This window comes from Pteronotus mesoamericanus, unplaced genomic scaffold, assembly GCF_021234165.1.
Source record: "Pteronotus mesoamericanus isolate MK-2021 breed Mesoamerican mustached bat unplaced genomic scaffold, CSHL_Meso_final contig_42, whole genome shotgun sequence".
NCBI lineage: Eukaryota > Metazoa > Chordata > Mammalia > Chiroptera > Mormoopidae > Pteronotus > Pteronotus mesoamericanus.
In genome coordinates, this window is record NW_026555157.1 from 15725723 (window position 1) to 15745589 (window position 19867).

A 19867-nucleotide genomic window follows, 5' to 3' on the forward strand; every position below is an offset into this window, starting at 1 on the left:
AGCCCTAATATAGTTTGTGAAAATTGTCAAAAAAAAATTTATATCTTGTAGTTATTCAAATTTTCAGGAACACAATCTAAGATAGAGGGTGACTAACAAAATGATTATTAATGTATCATAAATAAAGCACATATAGTAACATTTAAAATTATTTTCATATTCATTAGGGCTGCTCAGGTATTTTGTCCCTCTCCCCTCAAAATGTTCCCATTTTACATTTTGATTTTTTTTGGAGGCCTAACAAATTAAAATTATATCAAAACTGCATATTTATAAAAAGAAAATTAGATTTTTGCATAGTATAGATATGTTATTACAATTTTCATTGAATACATACATATGGCATGGGAAGAAACATCACATTAAAGCAAATTAGAAACTTCAATGGCAAACATTTATGTACATTAAAACTTATTTTCCAAGCAGTGCAGAAATTTTAAAAAACCCAATCATTATTATATTGTCCATAAATTTAGTATTGTTTTAAAAATACTTTTGAAGATATGCAATAATAGCTCTAGATAAACTACCTATGGATTTTAGATTTAACAATGCTCATGCTATCACATAAACCAAAACCATAGCTCATCCAGTTATAAATTAGCAAAGGAGAGGCCACTGATTTTTGTCATAGAACTTTTAAAAACCACAATTTTAAGCAGGTTTATTTTAAAGACAAAAATAATGTGTGGCATTAAATAAAGCATGTACAGTCAAGGAAAAACATTACAACTTTAATACTGATATTACTGGGCAAATAATTCTAAAGAGAGCAAAGTTAGTACTTTGTATGAAAAATGAGCTAATAGAATTGATTATATTCTGGCTTATCTCTGACTGAGTGAAGATGAGTTTGAATGAAAATTTAGCAACAGCAATTTCTATCTAAATGTGTACATTTCATTCTACAAATTAACTAAATGTGGAAGAGAGACTCCTAATTTATTATAAAAGCAATAAAAGAGGACATTTAAATGAGGTAAAAATCTTGAAAGTGTATTGTTTACTCATTTTTATGATTTAGCACTACTCACTCTATCTATCATGATTTCAAAAAGTTAAATGATACTGGTCTTTCTAGAACAGAAGCAAATTAAGCCTGCACAGGGATGTTCACATCAAAGCTGCTTGTCATGTAGGCTCACGTTTAACTCATGAAAACAAGAACATCTATTTTCAAAGTTAATAATGGTTAAATACGAAATTTCAATTTAGATATATGCAAGTGAAGTTTCTCATGTCTTTGCAGTTTTTTTATAAAGACATATTATTTTGGAATAAAATAGTTCTCCCTTCAATGAGAGCTAATGATATGGAGATTCTGATGTAACTACACAGGAATCCTGAAATAGGGTTCTCCTCCATTTCCTGTTTTATAGAATATTTAAGCCATATCTCAGTTGTTCTTATTTATTATTTGAGTTGATAACTTACTATCTTAACCTGAAAGTAAGTTTATAATGACAAATTAAAGACACCCAGAGGTCACACATAGTGGAGAAACATGGATACAGACAGAGCTTTACTTGAGAGATTTTTGCTAATTCTGATATTTTCTAATTTACAACTCCCAGGAAATACCGTTGGCAATCTGTACATTTTTTCTAATATAAAGTAGAAACTGCATTTTTATATTACATTTAAGAGCTAGTTTTCAACCTTATCTGTCAGGTACTTCTTTAAAGGCAGTGGAATTCTTTAAAGATCTTTCTTTTTAAATTAAACGAATCAAAAATTCTCTTAATTAAAAGTTCTCTTACAGATTTAATACTCTGATTAACCAGTGCAGAAATTCAAGCAAGGACTTAAAAAAAAAAAAGATTTTATTTATTTATTTTTAGAGAGGGGAAGGGAGGGAGAAAGAGAGGGAGAGAAATATCAATGTGTGGCTGCATCTCATCAGCCCCCTACCGGGGACCAGGCCTGCAATCCAGGCATGTGCCCTGAACTGGGAATAGAATTGGCAATCCATTGGTTTGGAGGTCGGTGCTCAGTCCACTGAGCCAACACCAGCTCAAGCAAGACTTTAATGGATTTTATTTAGAAAAAAACTGTTGAGAAATTCCCGGTGTGGTTTCAGGAATTGTAACCTTGCTGACAGGCGGGAGGACCCCAAGGCTGGAAATAATCAGGGAGGCCTTGGAGAAACAGGCCCCTGAGGAGACATAACCTGTCCCTGCTGGCAGCGGTATAGCTCCTCCCTCTCTCCTTGACCCTGTGATGGTCACCTGTTGATGATGGGTAAGTTATCTCAGGCAGAGGTAACAACCTAAGCTGGACATTGACCGGTATGGGAGGCAGGAAAGAAACTGGGGGACATGGAGAAAGGGCAAAAAGGCCCGCACACCTCGGTTTGGCTTGGGCATGGCCAGAATCCTCATTCTACCTCAAAAAAGTCTCCTTGTCTCTTGGTGGCTCCCTCCATACACCTGGTTCAGGCTCAAAACAATACAGGAGTCAGTCCTAAACCAGGTGTGGCGGTTCCCAGGGAAATCAGGCCTAAGAGTAAATTCTTTAAAGTGTGCTCTGTTTTCCCCTCAGAAGCTACAGACAGCTCATGCTGGGAAGGAAATTAACATTATTCACAGACCCTAACCCTATACCCCTAGGCACTCTTATGTTTACTATGCTCTCATGTTTAGTCATCTCTCTTTTTTTCTAGTCTCCTCTCAGACCAATGTAAATTGGTGTGTTCCTGCCATTTGTTTTCTTCAAAGCATCATCTATTCTCTGTAAACATTAACATACTGATGTAATGAGATGACCTGTGCATTCCTGTTACCTAGCCCCATTGATAACCTTTTAAATAAAAGCCTTTGAACAAAGGGACTCTGGGCCTTCCCCACTAGAGAGATGTGCCATGTCCCCTCTCCTGGCAAACAGAGAAGTGTTTGTGATGATTCGTATTTATTACCCCCATCTGTGATACCCTCAGGATGGACTCTGCAGAATTCGGAGTCTCTGATCCCATCTCAGCTGGCCCTGGATGGTAACCCTCAGACCCCGGAGTGCCGCGCTCCCTGCAATGCTCTCCATCCTGCCATGTTACAAAAAACAAACTCTGGGGGGCCTTTGAGATGATGGAGGAGTGAATGGACGTCACAATGATCTCCTCCCAGGCCAATCTGGAATTACAACTAAATTATGCAGAAATCACTGGAACAAACAACTGAATAATAGCAAGAAAGAAGCCTTATAGCCTCAGACAGAGAGAATAATCAGCTTTAGCACAACCTGACTGGTAAGGAGCATGGCGGAGACTTGAGAAAGCTGGCTGAGCACCCACAGGCAGCAGTGCCAGAGGGATATCTAAATGGCCAGTTGGATCCCCCTGAGAAAAGTGGGGTTTAAACCATAAATGGGGACCCCTGGCCTACTGCACCAGAGCCTAAAATGTACACGGATAAGAGCCAACTGCAAAAAGTGGCACATTTGTTCTCTGCCAGAGACAGGCATCTGGAGACACAAAGAGCCATTTAAAGGGCCAAGGCATACATTTTTATTTGCAGCCACTTACCTGAGTCTCCAGCAAAGGTGGGGGCAGAGTGGGCTAGAGATGCTTGAGGGAAGACTGGAGACAGAGGCTTTGGGAGGAGAACAGAGAGAGTAGCTGGCGGGATCCCGGTGTTGTCATCCTCCATAGAGCAGCAGCCATCTTGCTCAGATAGACCACCCCCCTGAGTGGCAGCAGCATGAGAGGAAACAATAGCCCTGCCCCCAGGAGGGACTCTGCCCCAGCCCTTTGGTGCCTAAGCATGACTGATAAATGAAGAGTGACTAGATTAACACCTGAAGGAGACAGGCACAGACAGTAGATTCCTGGAAGTCTCAAACAGACTGCCTAATGTCAGACGTGGTCAACGTCTGACATCATCAGAGGCAGGTCTAGAAAGAAAAAACAGTGGTAAATACTAGAGGCTACTAAGACAAAATCCACTGTGGTCTTCTCCTTGATTTGTGAAATTTTCTTTACTACATAACTTTTTAAGGTCCATTTTGGGTCCATCAAGTTTGTGCATATTAAATCACTAGATGTTATACTAATAGTTTTTTCTCTCCTTTCTTTTGACAGTCTTAATCTCTTTATAGCCTTATTAATACTGGTTCATTAGCTGTTGAGAGTGGGATTGCTGATAGTGGGATTGCAGGGCAGAGTTATTTTCATAGATGTGGGTTTGTTTCCTGGGCTTTGTAGTTTTGTTTTGGCATCACCTGTACAAAAACACACAAGATGTCGTGGGCAGGGTGACCCTCAGTCAACCTTCTGGAGGGAAGGACCCACCAAAGAATGAACAAACAACAATTAAAATCCAATTACTTCCAGAGAGCCAACATAAATGACAAAAAGGGCATCTAAAGAGCAGCAAGTTCAGGAGATCAAGGAGATTGCACCACTGAATTCCACAAGTCTCCTACCACAGAAATTCACACCACAAAGTCAGGGAGTCTAGACAGATCAATTTAAAAAGCAGAGGCAAAAAGAAAAAAAAAAGGCATATCACAAATAATGGGAGACAAAGAAACACCCCCCCAATCGAAGGGAAAGGAAGAATCACCAGAAAGAGAATTAAAAGAAATAGAGGCAAGTAAGCTATCAGATGTTGAGCTCAAAACAATGGTTATAAGGAAGCTCAATGAGCTCAGTGAGCTCAGAGATAATTACAAAAAACTACAGGGAAACTATCAGGAACTTATTGCAAACTATGTCAACATGAAATAGAACATAGAAATTATCAACGACAGGCAAGAGGAAATAAAGAATACAATTTCTGAATTTAAGAACACAGTAGAAGGAATCAAAAGTAGGCTAGATGAAGGAGAGAATTGAATCAGCAAGCTGGAGGACAAGGTAGAAAAAAGCTCCCAGAAAGAGCAAGAAAATGAAAAAAAAAACTCAAAAAGGATTAAGAGGCACTTAGGGAAATGCAGGAAAACCTGAAACATAATAATATCCATATAATAGGGATACCAGAAGGTGAAGAGTATGAGGAAGGTATAGAGAACCTGTTTGAAAAAGTTATGATGGAAAATTTCCCTAATTGGAGGAGAGAAAAAGTCACAGAAGTCCAGGAAGCACAGAGGGTCCCATTCAAAAGGAACCCAATGAGACTCATTCCAAGAGACATCATCATTTAAATGGCAAATATCAAAGACAAACAGAGAATCTTAAAGGCAGCAAGGGAGAAAGAGGTAGTAACATACAAGGGAGACCCGATACACCTAGCAGCTCACTTCTGAAGAGAAACAGTCCAAGCCAGAAGGGAATGGCAAAAAATATTGTAAGTAATGAAAAGCAAAGGCCTGCAACCAAGAGTGCTCTGCCCAGCAAGGCTCTCAATTAAAATGGAAGGCAATATAAGGAAATTCCCAGACAAAAGAAAGCTAAAGTAATATACCTCCAGCAAACCAGCACTCAAAATAGGCTAAAGGGACTGCTTTAAGGAGATTAAGAAAAAGAGTGAAAGAGGAAGGAACACAGGTACAAATGGAAAAATAATAAGTACCTATCAATAATAACTTTAAATATAAATGGATTAAATGCTCCAATCAAGTGACATAGGGTGGCTAAATGGCTTAGAAAACAAAACCGGCACACCTGCTGCCTACAGGAGGCCCATCTCAGAACAAAGGACCTACACAGACTGAAAGTAAAGGGATAGAAAAAAATATTCCATGCAAATGGACAGGAAAAAAAAAAGCCAGGGTAGCAATACTTCTATTAGACAAAATAGATTTTGAAACAAAGGCCATAAACAGAGACCCGGAAGGACACTTCATAATACTCAAAGGAAGAACCCATCAAAAAGACATAAGCATTGTAATCCTATATGCACCCAACATTGGAGCACCCAAATATACACGGAAAATCTCGGAGGACTTCAAGAAAGATATAGACAGCAACACGCTGATAGTAGGGGACTTCAACACCCCACTGTCAACAATGGATAGATCTTCCAAACAAAATATCAACAAGGGTATTGTGGAACTGAACGATGCATTATATCAAATGGACTTAACTGATATATATATATATATATATATATATATATATATATATATATAGAAACTTTCATCCCAAAGAAGCAAATTATATATTCTTTTCAAATGTCCATGGAACATTTTCAAAGATAGACCACATGAGAGGACACAAAGCAGGCCTCAACAAATTAAAAAAACTGAAATTATAACAAGCATTTTCTCGGACCACAAGGGTCTGAAACTAGAAACCAATCTCAAGGAAAAAATTCAAAAACATTCAAACTCATGGAGACTGAATAGCATGCTATTAAATAATGAATGGGTCAATAATGAGAACAAAGGATAAATAAAGAAGTTTCTGGAAAGAAATGAAAATAAATACAGAACAGTCCAAAACCAATGGGACATAGTGAAGGCAGTACTGAGAAGGAAGTTCATAGCAATACTGGCTTACCTAAAAAAGGTAGAAACATTTCAAATAAACAACCTAACCCTACTGCTCAAGAACTGGAGAGACAACAATAAACAAGTAATAGTAGAAGGAAGGAAATAATTAAGATTAGAGCAGAATTGAATGACATAGAGACTAAAAAAAACAATTTAAAGGAGCAATCATTTTAGGAGCTGATTCTTTGAAAAGATAAACAAAATCAACACCTTTAAGTAGACTCATCCATCCAGAAAAAAAGGGAGAGAACCCAAATAAATATCAGAAATGAAATAGGAGAAATTACAACTGATACCACAGAAATACAAAGGATTGTAAGAAATTACCACAAACAATTGTATGCCAAGAAATTCGAAAACCTCGATGAAATGGACAAATTTCTAGAAAAATATAACCTTCCAACACTGAATGAAGAAGAAGCAGAAAGCATGAACAGACTGTTAAAGGCCAGTGAAAGTGATACAGCAATCAAAAGACTCCCAGCACAAAAAAGCCCTTGACTGGATAGTTTTACAGGAGAATTTTACAAGATATTTAAGGAACAGCTAATCCCTGTCTTTCTCAGACTATTCCAAAAAGTCCAAGAAGAGGAAAAACTCCCAAACTCTTTTTATGAGGCCAGCATCATCATAACCCCAAAACTGGATAAAGACACAACCATGAAAGAAAACTACAGGCCAGTATCGCTGATGAACATAGATGCTAAAATCCTCAGCAAAATATTGGAAAACCACAGCCAGCAATACATTAAAAAGATCGTCCTCCATGATCAAGTGGGATTCATTCCAGGGACACAAGGATGGTACAATATTTGCAAATCAATAAATTTAATACATCATGTAAACAAAAGGAAAGACCAAAATCACACAATCATATCAATAGATGTGGAAAAAGCACTTGATAATGTACCATCCCCATTTATGATCAAAACACTCCACAAAGTGAGAGTAAGGGGGGCACACCTCAACGTAATAAAGGCCATATATGAAAAACCTCCATTCAACATCATACTCAACGAGCAAAAACTGAAAGCTTTCTCACTAAGATGGGGAACAAGGCAAGGATGTCCACTTTTACCACTTCTATTCAACATAGTATTGGAAGTCCCAGACACAATGGTCAGACAAGAAAAGAAATAAAAGGCATCCAAATTGGAAAGCAGAGAGGAAAACTGTCATTGTTTGCAGATGACATGACAGTGTACACAGAAAAACCCTATGGCTCCACCAAAAATCTACTTGACATAATAGGTGAATTTGGCAAAGCAGTGGGATACAAAGTCAATACTCATAAATCTAAGGCATTTTTGTACACCAACAATGAAATATCAGAAATGGGAACTAGGAAAAAAAATCCCATTTGCTATAGCGATAAGAGAAATAAAGTACCTAGGAATAAAGTTCACCAAGGGAGTAAAAGACCTGTCCTCATAAAACTACACAACACTGAAGAAAGAAATTAAGGAAGACACAAATAAATGGAAGCATATACCGTGTTCATGGATTGGAAGAATTAACATCATCAAAATGTCCATGCTACACACAGCAATTTATAGATTCAATGCAGTCCCTATTAAAAACCAATGACATATTTCACAGATATAAAACAAACATTTCAAAAACTTATATGGAATCATTAAACAACCCCCAAGAGCTGCAGCAATTTTGAGAAAGAAGGACAAAATAGGAGGGATCACAATACATGAACATCAAACTATATTACAAGGCCACTGTAATCAAAGCAGTCTGGTACTTGCATAAGAACAGACACATAGATCAATGGAACAGAATAGAGAGCCCAGAAATAAACCCATGTGTCCATGGTCAATTAGTATTCAATAAAGCGGGAAGAAGCATAAAATGGAGTAAAAATAGCCTCTTCAACAAATGGTGTTGGGAGATCTGGACAACTACATGCAAAAAATTGAAGTTCAACCACCAACTTACACCATACACAAAAATCAACTCAAGATGGATGAAAGACTTAAATATAAGTCATGACACTGAAAAAGTCCTAGTGGTGAACATAGGCAGGATACTCTCAGATATTTCACGCAGCTGTATTTTTACTGATATATCCCCTAGAGCAAGGGACATAAAGGAAAGAGTAAACAAATGGGGCATGATCAAAATAAGAAGCTTCTGCATAGCTAAAGAAAACATCAGCAAAATGAAAAGGGAACCAACCATATGGGAAAATATATTTGCCAATGATGCCTCAGACAAGGGTTGATCTCCAAAATACATAAAGAACTCAGACGATTCCACTCCAGGAAGACAGACAATCCAATTAAAAAAAGAGCAAAGGACCTGAATAGACACTTCTCCAAGGAGGATATACACAGAGCCCAGAGACATATGAGAGGATGCTCAGCATCACTAGCCATCAGAGAAATGCAAATTGAAACCACAATGCGATACCACTTCCCACTGGTCAGAATAGCCATCATAAACAAATCAACAAACAACAAGTGCTGGTGAGGTTGTGGAGAAAAGGGGGCTCTAGTACTCTGTTTTTGGGAATGAAGATTGGTGTAGCCACTTTGGAAAACAGTTTGGAATTTCCTCAAAAAACTAAAAGTGGAACTGCCTTTTGACCCTGCAATTCCACTGCTGTTATTATACCCTAAGAATCTCAAAACACTGATTCGAAAAAACCTATGCACCCCAATGTTCAGAGCAGCACAATTTATAATAGCCAAGGGCTGTAAGCGACCTAGGTGCCCATCAATAAATGAGTGGATTAAAAACCTATGGTACATTTACACGATGGAATACTATGCAGCAGAAAGAAAGAAAGAAAGAGCTACTACCCTCCATGACAGCATGGATGAAACTGGAGCGCATTATGCTAAGCAAAATAAGGGGTTGAAAGATAAATACCATATGATCTCACCTTTAAGTGGAACATAATCAAAACAAACAAGCAAGAAAAAGATAACCAGCAACATTGAAAGAAAAAAACAGTCAGTAACGAGATGGATGGAGGTAGTGGGGCTACTGGGAAAAGAAAGGGAAGGGTCAAGTCAAAGAACATGTATAAAGGACCCATGAATAAAGCCAAAGTGGTGAAGGACTGAGGGTAGGAGGTGGGTGTGGGTTGGGCAAGGGAAAGTGGTGGTGGGAAAATAGAGACAAATGTATTTGAACAATAAAACAATTTAAATAATTAAAAGAAAGAAAGAAAATCTCTGCTTTCAACGAGAAAGTGCAAAAACATAATAAAATGCAGTTATCATTGAGAGATACACAAAACTTTGTATTTGCCAAATTCTTTTTTTAAAAACAAAGTGAATTATTTTACTGGTGCTTTACTACTCTTAGTAATTGAAAATTTTTCTCATAAGATTTTTCTTTCATTTTTAAATATAGTAACTTTAAATCAACCCTGATAAGCTTAAGGCAGAATTTCAAATCTATTCTAAGATCCTAAGAAAGCAAATAGCCACTGAACAAAAGTCTCTTTTGAATTAAGAATAAGGAACCCAAGCCTTTCGATTAAGATACAAACATCCTTTTAAACACATTTTATATAGATCCATCATTAATTTGAAATTTGAATTTAATTATTAGTTGGAAGAAAGAGAATTAGTTAGAACTACATTTTGATGACCTGTATCTTCTTCTGGATATTTTGACATTTTTTTCCCCAGAAGACATGAATATGATATAATGCCCATATAACATAATTTTTTTCATACTAGGAAATCTTTGAGCCCTGGCTGGTGTGACTCGGTAGATTGAGTTCCAGCCTGCAAACCAAGTGGTCACCAGTTCAATTCCCAGTCAGGGTACATGCCTGGATTGTGGGCCAGGTCCCCAGTTGGGGGCGCACAAGAGACAAGAACACATTGATGTTTTCCTTCCTCTCTTTCTCCTTCCCTTCTCCTCTCTCTAAAAATAGATAAATCTTAAAGTCTTTGAAATATCTAATTCTTTTTTATGGGAACAGTAAGAGAAAGATGGGATATTTACTTTTCTATAATAAAGATTTTCATGTTTCTGAATTTCACCAAGTTATATATTAGATCTAGTCATAAATAATCATCTCTTTCCCTTGTTAAATGTATCATGTTTGAAAGAATTTTATGCAACCATTGCAGTTAATATTTATTATTACATTTATCAAGACCAGTGAATTGGCTTAGGCAAGAGATTAGTCAAGAACTGTTTTTGAAAAGTGGCTGATGTTTCCTAATTAGAAGTACTTTTGAGGTAGTGAGCCTACACATGAACTGAAAAGTTTTCCACAGGGCAATAAGAATAAATCTTTGACTCCTGAGGAGGATCTAATTAACAAAAGAGATTGTCTTAGAGAACCCAGGAAGCAAGCTGTCCTCTGCCAGAGGAAGTTTAGGGTGTTCTATGAGAATTTAAGGTCAAAATTATTTCTTTTAATAGGGATTACAAATACAATTCACACTGGACAAAGTTTTATTTACTTATTTAATATATTTTTCTATGGAAAGAGCTAACTTTAGTGACATGACAATTGCAGCAAAAATAGTAAGTTGGCTCCTGCTCTTGGGTTTTAAGCTTAAGAATTACTTGAAGGTCAGGACAGTACAGCTAGACTCATCTTCGTCACAAAATTTTATGGGTGTAGGAGACACCTCATAGACACTTGGTAAACTGAACTAAATGAAATTTATACTGCCTTTATTGAGTACATAATCATATTACATACCGGGTGATCTTATTATTATTATAGACTTATTATAAAGATTCAAAATTTTTTGAAAATGTTGGTCATAAAACTCAAAAGTTAAGTAACTCCAGTACCTGGTGTCTTAATGGAAAAATACCAGTTTGACCTAGTAAACGCCTCTACCTTTTGAAGGCTCCATATAAAAGCATTGAAATACTTTTGAATTGAACATGAAGTAAGGTACAGCAATGTGGCGGCTGTGGACAGGATTTCTCACATTTGCGTGTGGATAACCTGGGAAGAACAACTGAGGAGCGAGACAGACCATGCAACCCAGGGTTCCACTGAGGGAAAAGAAAGCCTCAAAACCTCTGGCTGTAAAAATCTGTGGGGGTTGTGGTGGCGGGAGAAACTCCCAGTCTCACATGAGAGTCTGTTGGAGAAGCCCATGGGATCCTAGAAGCCCATCCAGCTGGGTATCAGCAGCTGAAAGGGCATAGTCCTCTTGTAGGAAGTGAAGGAAGTGATGGAAATTGGAGTGAGAGTCCAGCAAGCACATTGTTCTCTCTCCGACCCCTCCCCCACAAACAGCATCACAACACAGCGAATTGGGTTGCTCCACCCTGGTGAATACCTAAGACTCTACCCCTTACAATATTACAATATAACAGGAGCACCAAGACAAAGAAATATGGCCCAAATGAAAGAACAGATCAAAGCTCCAGAAAAAAATACAGCTAAGTAATGAAGAGATAGCCAACCTATCTGATGCAGAGTTCAAAACACTGGTAATCAGGACGCTCACAAAAATGGTTGAGTTTGGTTGCAAAATGAAGGAAGAAGTGAACACTATACAAAATACACAGGGAACCAACAGTGAAGGGAAGGAAACTGGGACTCAAATCAATGATTTGGAACAACAGGAAGAAATAAACATCCAACAGGGACAGAATGAAGAAACAAGAATTTAAAAAACTGAGGAGAGGCTGAGGAACCTCTGGGACAACTTTAAATGTTCTGATATCCAAATTGTAGGAGTTCCAGAATGAGAAGAGGAAGAGCAAGAAATTGAAAACTTATTTGAGAAAATAATGAAATAGAACTTCCTCAGTCTGGCAAAGGAACTAGACATGCAAGTCCAGGAAGCTCAGAGAGCCCCAAAGAAGTAGGATTGAAGAAGACACACCAAGACACATCATAATTAAGTTACCCAAGATTAAAGATAAGGAGAGACTCTTAAAAGCAGCAAGAGAAAAGGAGATAGTTACCTACAAAGGAGTTTCCATGAGACTATCAGCTAATTTCTCAAAAGAAAACTTACAGGCAAGAAGGGGCTTGAAAGAAGTATTTGAATGCTGGAAAGAAGCATTTGAAGTCATGAAAGACAGGGACCTACTTCCAAGATTACTATATCCAGCAAAGCTGTCATTGAGAATGGAAGGGCAGCTAAAGTGCTTCCCAGATAAGGTCAAGTTAAAGGATTCATCATCACCAAGCCCTTACTGTATGAAATGTTTAAAGGACTTATCTAAGAAAAAGAAGATTAAAAGCTATGAACAGTAAAATGACAACAAACTCACAACTATCAACAACTGAAACTAAAAAACAAAAACTAAGCAAACATCTAGAACAGGCACAGAATCACATAAATGGAGATCGCATGGAGGATTGTCAGTGGAAAAGGGGAGGGAAGAGAATGGAAGAAAAAGGAACAGGGAATAAGGAGCATAATTGGTAGACACAAAATAGACAGGAGGAGGTTAAGAATAGTACAGGAAATGGAGAAGCCAAAGAACTTATATGCATGATGCATGGACATGAACTAAGGGGGAGGGAATGCTGGAGGGAGGGGAGTGCAGGGCAGAAGGGGATAAAGGGGAGGAAAAATTGGGACAACTGTAATGGCATAATCAATAAAATATACTTTAAAAAGTGAAGTAATATGTGCCTCTAACTTGACGGAATTTGAGGTTGAAAAAGTTAAGGTGATCGTACTAAAAGAAATACTTTATCTAATTCTAATCTTTTTGATATATAAAGATACATACACCAACTGTGAGGTGATAATAACAGCTTTTGATTTTTAAAATAATGATTTCTTTTAATTTAATAATAAATTTCTTTTGCTAAAACTATAGAAAAGGATCATCACCACCCATTTGGAAATTACTTTCCAAAGCATTTAATTCCCAGTTAATTAAAAGACAGAACTCATACATTTTGTGAGTGCAAAGGCTCCCATTTATGTGGTAGGACCCAAAATATTAAAGTATGAAGTTTGCAACATTCCCTTCTTCCCTCCTTCCTCACTATCTTCTATGGAGATCTGTAAGGTCTTTTTGGATTTGCTGTGCAACCTTGCTTTTGCTGATAGGGCTGAGAGGTAGAGTGGTAGGAGCCGAGAAATAAAGAGATGGGATAGAGAAATAAAGGGAGCAAAGAGGGGGCTGAGAAAGGAAGGTTTAGAAAAATTAATAAAGGAATAAAGAAAGATACCTAGTATTCATGATAGTTTTGAGATAAGAGATTAAACTGACTGCATTACAGAGCAGAAATTTGGTAGGGAAAGAAATAAAAAAATGGATTTTTAAAGAAATGAGGTTGAGAGAGAGAATGTAATTCATTCTTCAACCCCTCTTCAGAAGACTTTCTGTAAAGACTACTTTTCAAGGATTGGGTTTGGATTTGTTTCCCATTCATGGACTGAGACAGGCCTTAAAGCTGTAGTGGAAGTCCATTTTATTCACATGACAGTTGAATAGATTTTGAAGAGTACTACAAAGTGAAATAAGAAAAATCATCTTGATTATGGCATGCATAACTTATCAACAGTTATAAGATAACAGCACAAAAGTGCTGTAATTCTTGATTCTTGTTAAGCTAAGAGCTTTGCAATTTCTGATCACTTTTTTATTTTGATGATTTACATACCTCATCTCTTTTTTCATTGTGCATTGTCTTTAATTTTTTTAACAGATATGCCTGATAACTATAGACTGGAAATTGACCACCCAGAATATAAGATGAAAATTGTTTCTTCAACTATCTGATTTTCAAAATCCAAAAAGTCCCTCAGTAGTATAGATTAGGAAATTTAAAATAATACAGGTACATGAATATATACATATTTTAGTTATCAAAGTTTATTCCTGACAGCTTGTGATTTATGGAAGTTACTTATTTTGTTCCTATAATTGAGTTCTATGCTTATGCAAACTAAAGTTTTAATTGCTGAATATGAGCACTAGTAAATCTCAAAATATTTAATGTAAAACCTTCAAATGTATTTGGTGATTTAACTGTTAATATTCTTGGATATTTTAATACCCTTAGGATCACAGAGTCTGTCATTGACAGGCAGTAAAGAAATAGATATCTTGATTTTTTAATGTTTCATTTTAACATTGTACACATATTTCAACCTTTCTGTGACCATAATGAGGCTCGAAATTACACTCTTATGATTATCATGTTTACAGTTCTGAAAAATGTAAATGTAATTTTAAAGAAATTTTACAGGATTTGGGGTAAGAGACAAAGTAAAAAGAGATTTTATAAAACTAGACAAAGATGTTAAGGAAGAAAAATAGAAAGTATAAATTAGCAGATATAGGATAGAATTGGACTTTTTGAAGAAAAAAATTTTTAACAGAGAACTTTAATGTGGCAAACCAGTGCTTATCCCATAGAAATTTAAATATTACATCAAAGTACACAGATGTTGCTGACAGAGTCCTATGAAAGACCATAATTATTCTATTCCTTATTTTTCTAAATACCTTTTTCATTGTATTATAAAAATAAATATATAGTTAATAAATTTAATCTGTTTTATATTTGTTACTTGTTATTTTTCAATATATATTTGAAGACAGGTAAATATGGACATTTTATATTTCCTCTAAATTTGTTCAGATTTGTGGAAATGTATTAGGCAAGCCGCAGATAGTCTATGAGTGACGCATGACTGGGAAATGCTGCTAGCTATTTCTGACACACTTAAAAACTGATGGATTTCCTACTTTTTTTTAGTATACTTCAAGGAATACTTTAAAGACTCCTCTTTTTAGCTCTACACAGTTTTTTGAAATGAGGAAAATTAAGTTGTGGTAAGCAAAAATCAGGAGATAAATCAATAAATATGTGGAAAGTTATGGTGGCACAATCAACAAATTTGAAAATAAGGCTTAAAGAAAGGAGTCTCCTTTAACAGCAAGAGAGCTAATTTCACCAAAAAATGTGATTTAGGTAGGAATTTGAGAATGTGAGTAGGCACCTTTATCTCTGAGGTCAAATAAAAACTGATTTATTAAGTTAGCATCTTTAGACAACCTGGCCTTATTGTTTTTGTCCCTTAACACATTCTCCATACTCTTACACTTAGCACAGCGGTCATTTTTTTAGTTTCACAAGTAACATCAGCTTTTATAATTGAATTTGTTCAAAATACAGCACAATTTTGATAAGCTGATCAGCTTAATTAACTAAAAAAATTTGCCTTTTTTGACAGCCTTGAGAAGATTATGACTATAGCATACCTTAGCTGTGTTCGTGTTTTTATGTTACCATATTATGAGCCCAGGTTAACACAAAATTTATATATGCTCAAGTGTTAGATCTTTTTATGTCCTCTTTGGAGTATGCAATGGCATACCTGTCTGTTGGAAGGTTTGGAAAACAGCTAAGCATGTTCATGTAACTTATTTTTATGAGCAAAACAAAAATTCTTAAATGTGCAAAATGCACTAATATCAAACAGTCAGCTAGATATGTTTATGTTCTTGGGCTACCATACAATGATTATAAAATTTTGTTCAAGTTAAATTAATTAATCTTTTTACATTAAATCCAGAGCTATAATTTTAGATCTTTTATTCCAAACAATTCTACTGGAAAACAAACAAACAAACAAACAAACAACACCCTAATCTTTATCCGTGCTTTGATAATACTTTTGAAAACTTGTGAAGAAGGACCAAGGGAATAGTTTTATTCTATACTTCACTCTGTGGCAGCCTTTAGACCAATGAATTCACTCATGATCTTTAGGGGTGATCTTGATAAGGTAGTAGAGAAATGTACAATAGTAAAAAACTAGAGGGGAAAAGCCTCTAAACTACCACCTACTATGCAATATGTAGGACACTATAAAGTTTATTTGTAAAAAATCGACAAATCCAGCCTTAGAATATTTGAAAGCATAGAATGTTTCTCCCTTTCCCTCCCCGATAACCGCCTCTTGCCATAGTCACACCTGACAGGAATTAACTACATAAAGTCATTGCTCATTTCGGCAAATCTAAACATCAGGCATCAGCAATTAAACCATTATAAAATAAAGTAACAATATGATTAATAGATTTAAATATAATTATCTGACAAATAAATATGCGTGTTACTTTGGAAGCTACTTGATTGCAAAGTATGAAAATAAGGTCAATTATTTCTTTTTCATCTACCATTAAACTCTATATCACCAAGGAAGACACACCTGGGCAAATTCCTTTGCTATAAGTCCCTGAACACTTCCCAAATACCGTTGTACAAAGTTATACATCCATGCTGAGTTATTTACCATTGTGTAGCAATAATTAGCAGTGGGCCAGGGTTTTATTTGCAGGTTAGTCTGAGAGGAGCTATGAAGCAAGATCTTAAAATCCAGGTTGGAAGCATAAACAAAGGAGTTGTGCCCCGTAGTCTGAACAGGAGACTGCAGTTTGTAAAGTGATGTTTGGAGAACTGGATGTGAGCATAGTAGAGAGGATATCTTCCATTACAGAAATGCTGAGGCACAAGACACCGGTGCTTGTAGTACTTTCATACATGAAATCCTTTCTCTTGTATATGCATCATGTGTAAACGTAACGTCTGTATACTGCTGACTATTCGTCTCTGGTGTCCAATGAGTATGACTCCAATTCTTCTAATGTCACTGATGAGAGAGAGAGAGAGAGAAAGAGAGAGAGAAAGAAGGAAAAAGAAAGAGAGAGAGAGAAAGGAGAGGAGAGGAGAGGAGGCAGGGAAGGAGGGAGAGAATAGAAAACATGAACATTTAGATTTGGTAAGTATGAGAGAGAGGAAATAAACATTTAGGTACAGCAAATATACACCATGTCAGATTTGCTTTATAAATTTGCCAAAAATTTGTGTAACAGGTAAAATGGAAGTTTAAGCAGAGATATAAATGTACATTAAGAGTCTGTTACTTTTTTCTTCTCCTTGGTGCCAGCAAGTACATCAATAACCTCAACTTTAAGGTTACAAGGAAAATTTCAAATTCAGGCATTTATCTAATATTCAAACATTTCATAGGCCTAACATTATATAATTTAGGCAATTATATAAATTTTCAACAGATTTAGCAATATAATACGTAGAGTAGAATGTATAATGGACTCCGTTTGAGTTCTCAGAATATTTCAATAATCTGAAAAAGAATGCTATTGTATTATGTCGAACTACATGAAATTGCCATTATTATTTTAAAACAATGGCAATTTCATATGGTTTAACCTACTGGTATCTAATCTTTTAAGCACATCTTGAGCACTTTTATTGCACCCAGGCGAATGATAATCTTTGAGAAAGTGGGAAAATGTCTGGCCCTAATAATATAGAGAAGAAATTCTGAAATAACATGATCATATTGTATTATTATAATTGTTACATTTGATGAAGTAGGAATTGACTATACATGATTACCTTATGTAAGTAATAAATAATTTGCCAAGATAAAACTATGTTATGTAATGTCTATGATATGAACAAGTGCAACATGCATTTTAGAAATCATTATAAAATTTTAAATAGCTATTTAAATTAAATATATTCTTTTCAAGAATAGTAGTTAAAAGTACAATGTCCAACTTTCATTAGAACAATATTCTGAAATGGTGGGGAAGGATGTGGAAATGCCATAGTATCTTAGGAAAGGTAGTTTAACTGTGGTGCTCTTGATATAATATTTGAATTTATAATCTCCTGGTTGGAGCATCTAAATCCAGCAATAGCCCTAGTATCACTTACTCGATACTCATTCTTGAAATAAGGTCAAAAGTCGTAAACCCTGCTGCCATGAAGTTATTCTTATATTGTCCCATTTTTATAGAATCCAGCCAGTCACCCACTGTGACAAACAAAGGATATTCAGGAACTTCACCAGGGGACTCTGGCATTCTACAAGGAAAAAACAAAACAAAGCCAAACAATGGAGCCAGAAAAAGCAAAATATACCCAATTTTCTTTTTTCTTTTTACAGTACTCTTATAGCTGATGTTTCTATCCTCCATTTAAATCATTCTCTAATTTCTATCATAATCAACGACCTTCTATCTGTTCAGTTTCAGATATCAGTTTTGTTTTTTGTTTTTTGGTCTTTTTCTGCTTTTTGCCACTACTGGGTCTCATACATGATATGTCATGAAAAACTCACATCTCACTAATTCTTCCTTACTTCTTACTCTGGTGTATAATTGTGTTTTCAAATTTCAGGAATACCCACAAAGAGAATAACTAGATACAGGTTGTTGCTCTTCCTTTTTACACTTTCTGATTTGCTTCTAAATGGAAAAAGCCCATTTGCCTTTTTCACATTTGCTATGACAGTCCCTTCTGTGTTTTTATGGTAAATTCATTGATCCAGTCTCCATTTAGTTGTTCCCAAACATTCAATAAGAATGTATTATTTATTAAAAACTAATTCCTGCTGTCAATTGCATGAATAAGATTTATATACATCCAAGCATAGGATAATATAGCTCAAAGCCCAGAAATTATTAAGGCACAAAACAAAACAAAATCAATGCAAGGTTGGGTTAACAAAAAAAAAAAAAAAGGAATCCAGCATTGATGGGTTTTAAAGTAAGTCATATAGAAATGTATATTTTTGTTTTTCAGATCTGACGCAAAGGGCATTCCAGTTGGGATAGTTTTATAGTTTTAATACAAAAATAATGTAAAGGTACTATTTTGGAAAGGCTAAGGAATGTGTGTGTATACCTACATTCACACAATATATGTATGTAGTATATATATAAAAATTCATATATATTATATTCATAGAGTAGTTTTATATAAGTTAAAGTCAAACAGAGGCAATAATATGGAAACTATTATTCTCCTTACTGAATAACATGAAAATTAATGTTAATATATTTTATGGTTTAAAAAAAACATGACAGTAAAAGTGCTTTTTATAACAATAAGCATGTTATTAGCCTTCTAGGGTAATAAATGTAGAATTTAAAAAATTATTAGGTCTAGAGTCTATATTACATTAATAAAGCAGTAACAATTTTTTTTATAATGATTGGTGTTTGAGTCAAATCAGTATTTTCTGTGTGATAAAAAACTTTCCAATTAGAATTAAACCACTGAATTATTTTTATTAGAATATTGGAGGTTAATCCAACATTCATTTATTTGCTTCTAATTATTTATAAAGTGAAAGAATGAAAGAATCTATAGAGACTTAACTGGAGCTGTAGTTTTTAACATTCACATTTGGAATATTTCATTATAATGTCTTTACTATTCATATTTGAACTATTTCAGTTTTAGCTAGAAACTGATAATACATGAGCACATATGATTAAACCATGTGAAAGAAGAATACCTCCATTGTGAACAGAACAGCATATGCCTGCTATGTAACCCTGGTATTGTTAGGAGGACATCTGTAATAAAGTCAACAATAAAAATAAAGAAAAAATTATAGGAGTAGGAGTTAGGCTCTAAGGTCGGTGCCTAAGGTAAATATTGAAAGAGAATATCTAAAAATCAAAATTACCCTTA

The 19867-nt window shown here is 35.5% G+C and overlaps 1 protein-coding gene across 2 annotated transcripts in view; it reads right to left on the reverse strand.

The window, feature by feature from the left end:
* Window positions 1–16891: 16891 nt before the first annotated feature.
* Window positions 16892–19867, reverse strand: part of EPHA6 (EPH receptor A6) — an 877165-nt gene continuing 874189 nt past the window's right edge. For both annotated transcript variants that reach the window (XM_054577406.1, XM_054577405.1), the window contains 2 exons: window positions 18101–18250; window positions 16892–17006 (listed from right to left, as the gene is read on the reverse strand). In XM_054577406.1, the coding sequence (XP_054433381.1) occupies window positions 16892–17006; window positions 18101–18250 (265 nt within the window). The remainder of the gene's footprint in view (window positions 17007–18100; window positions 18251–19867) is intronic.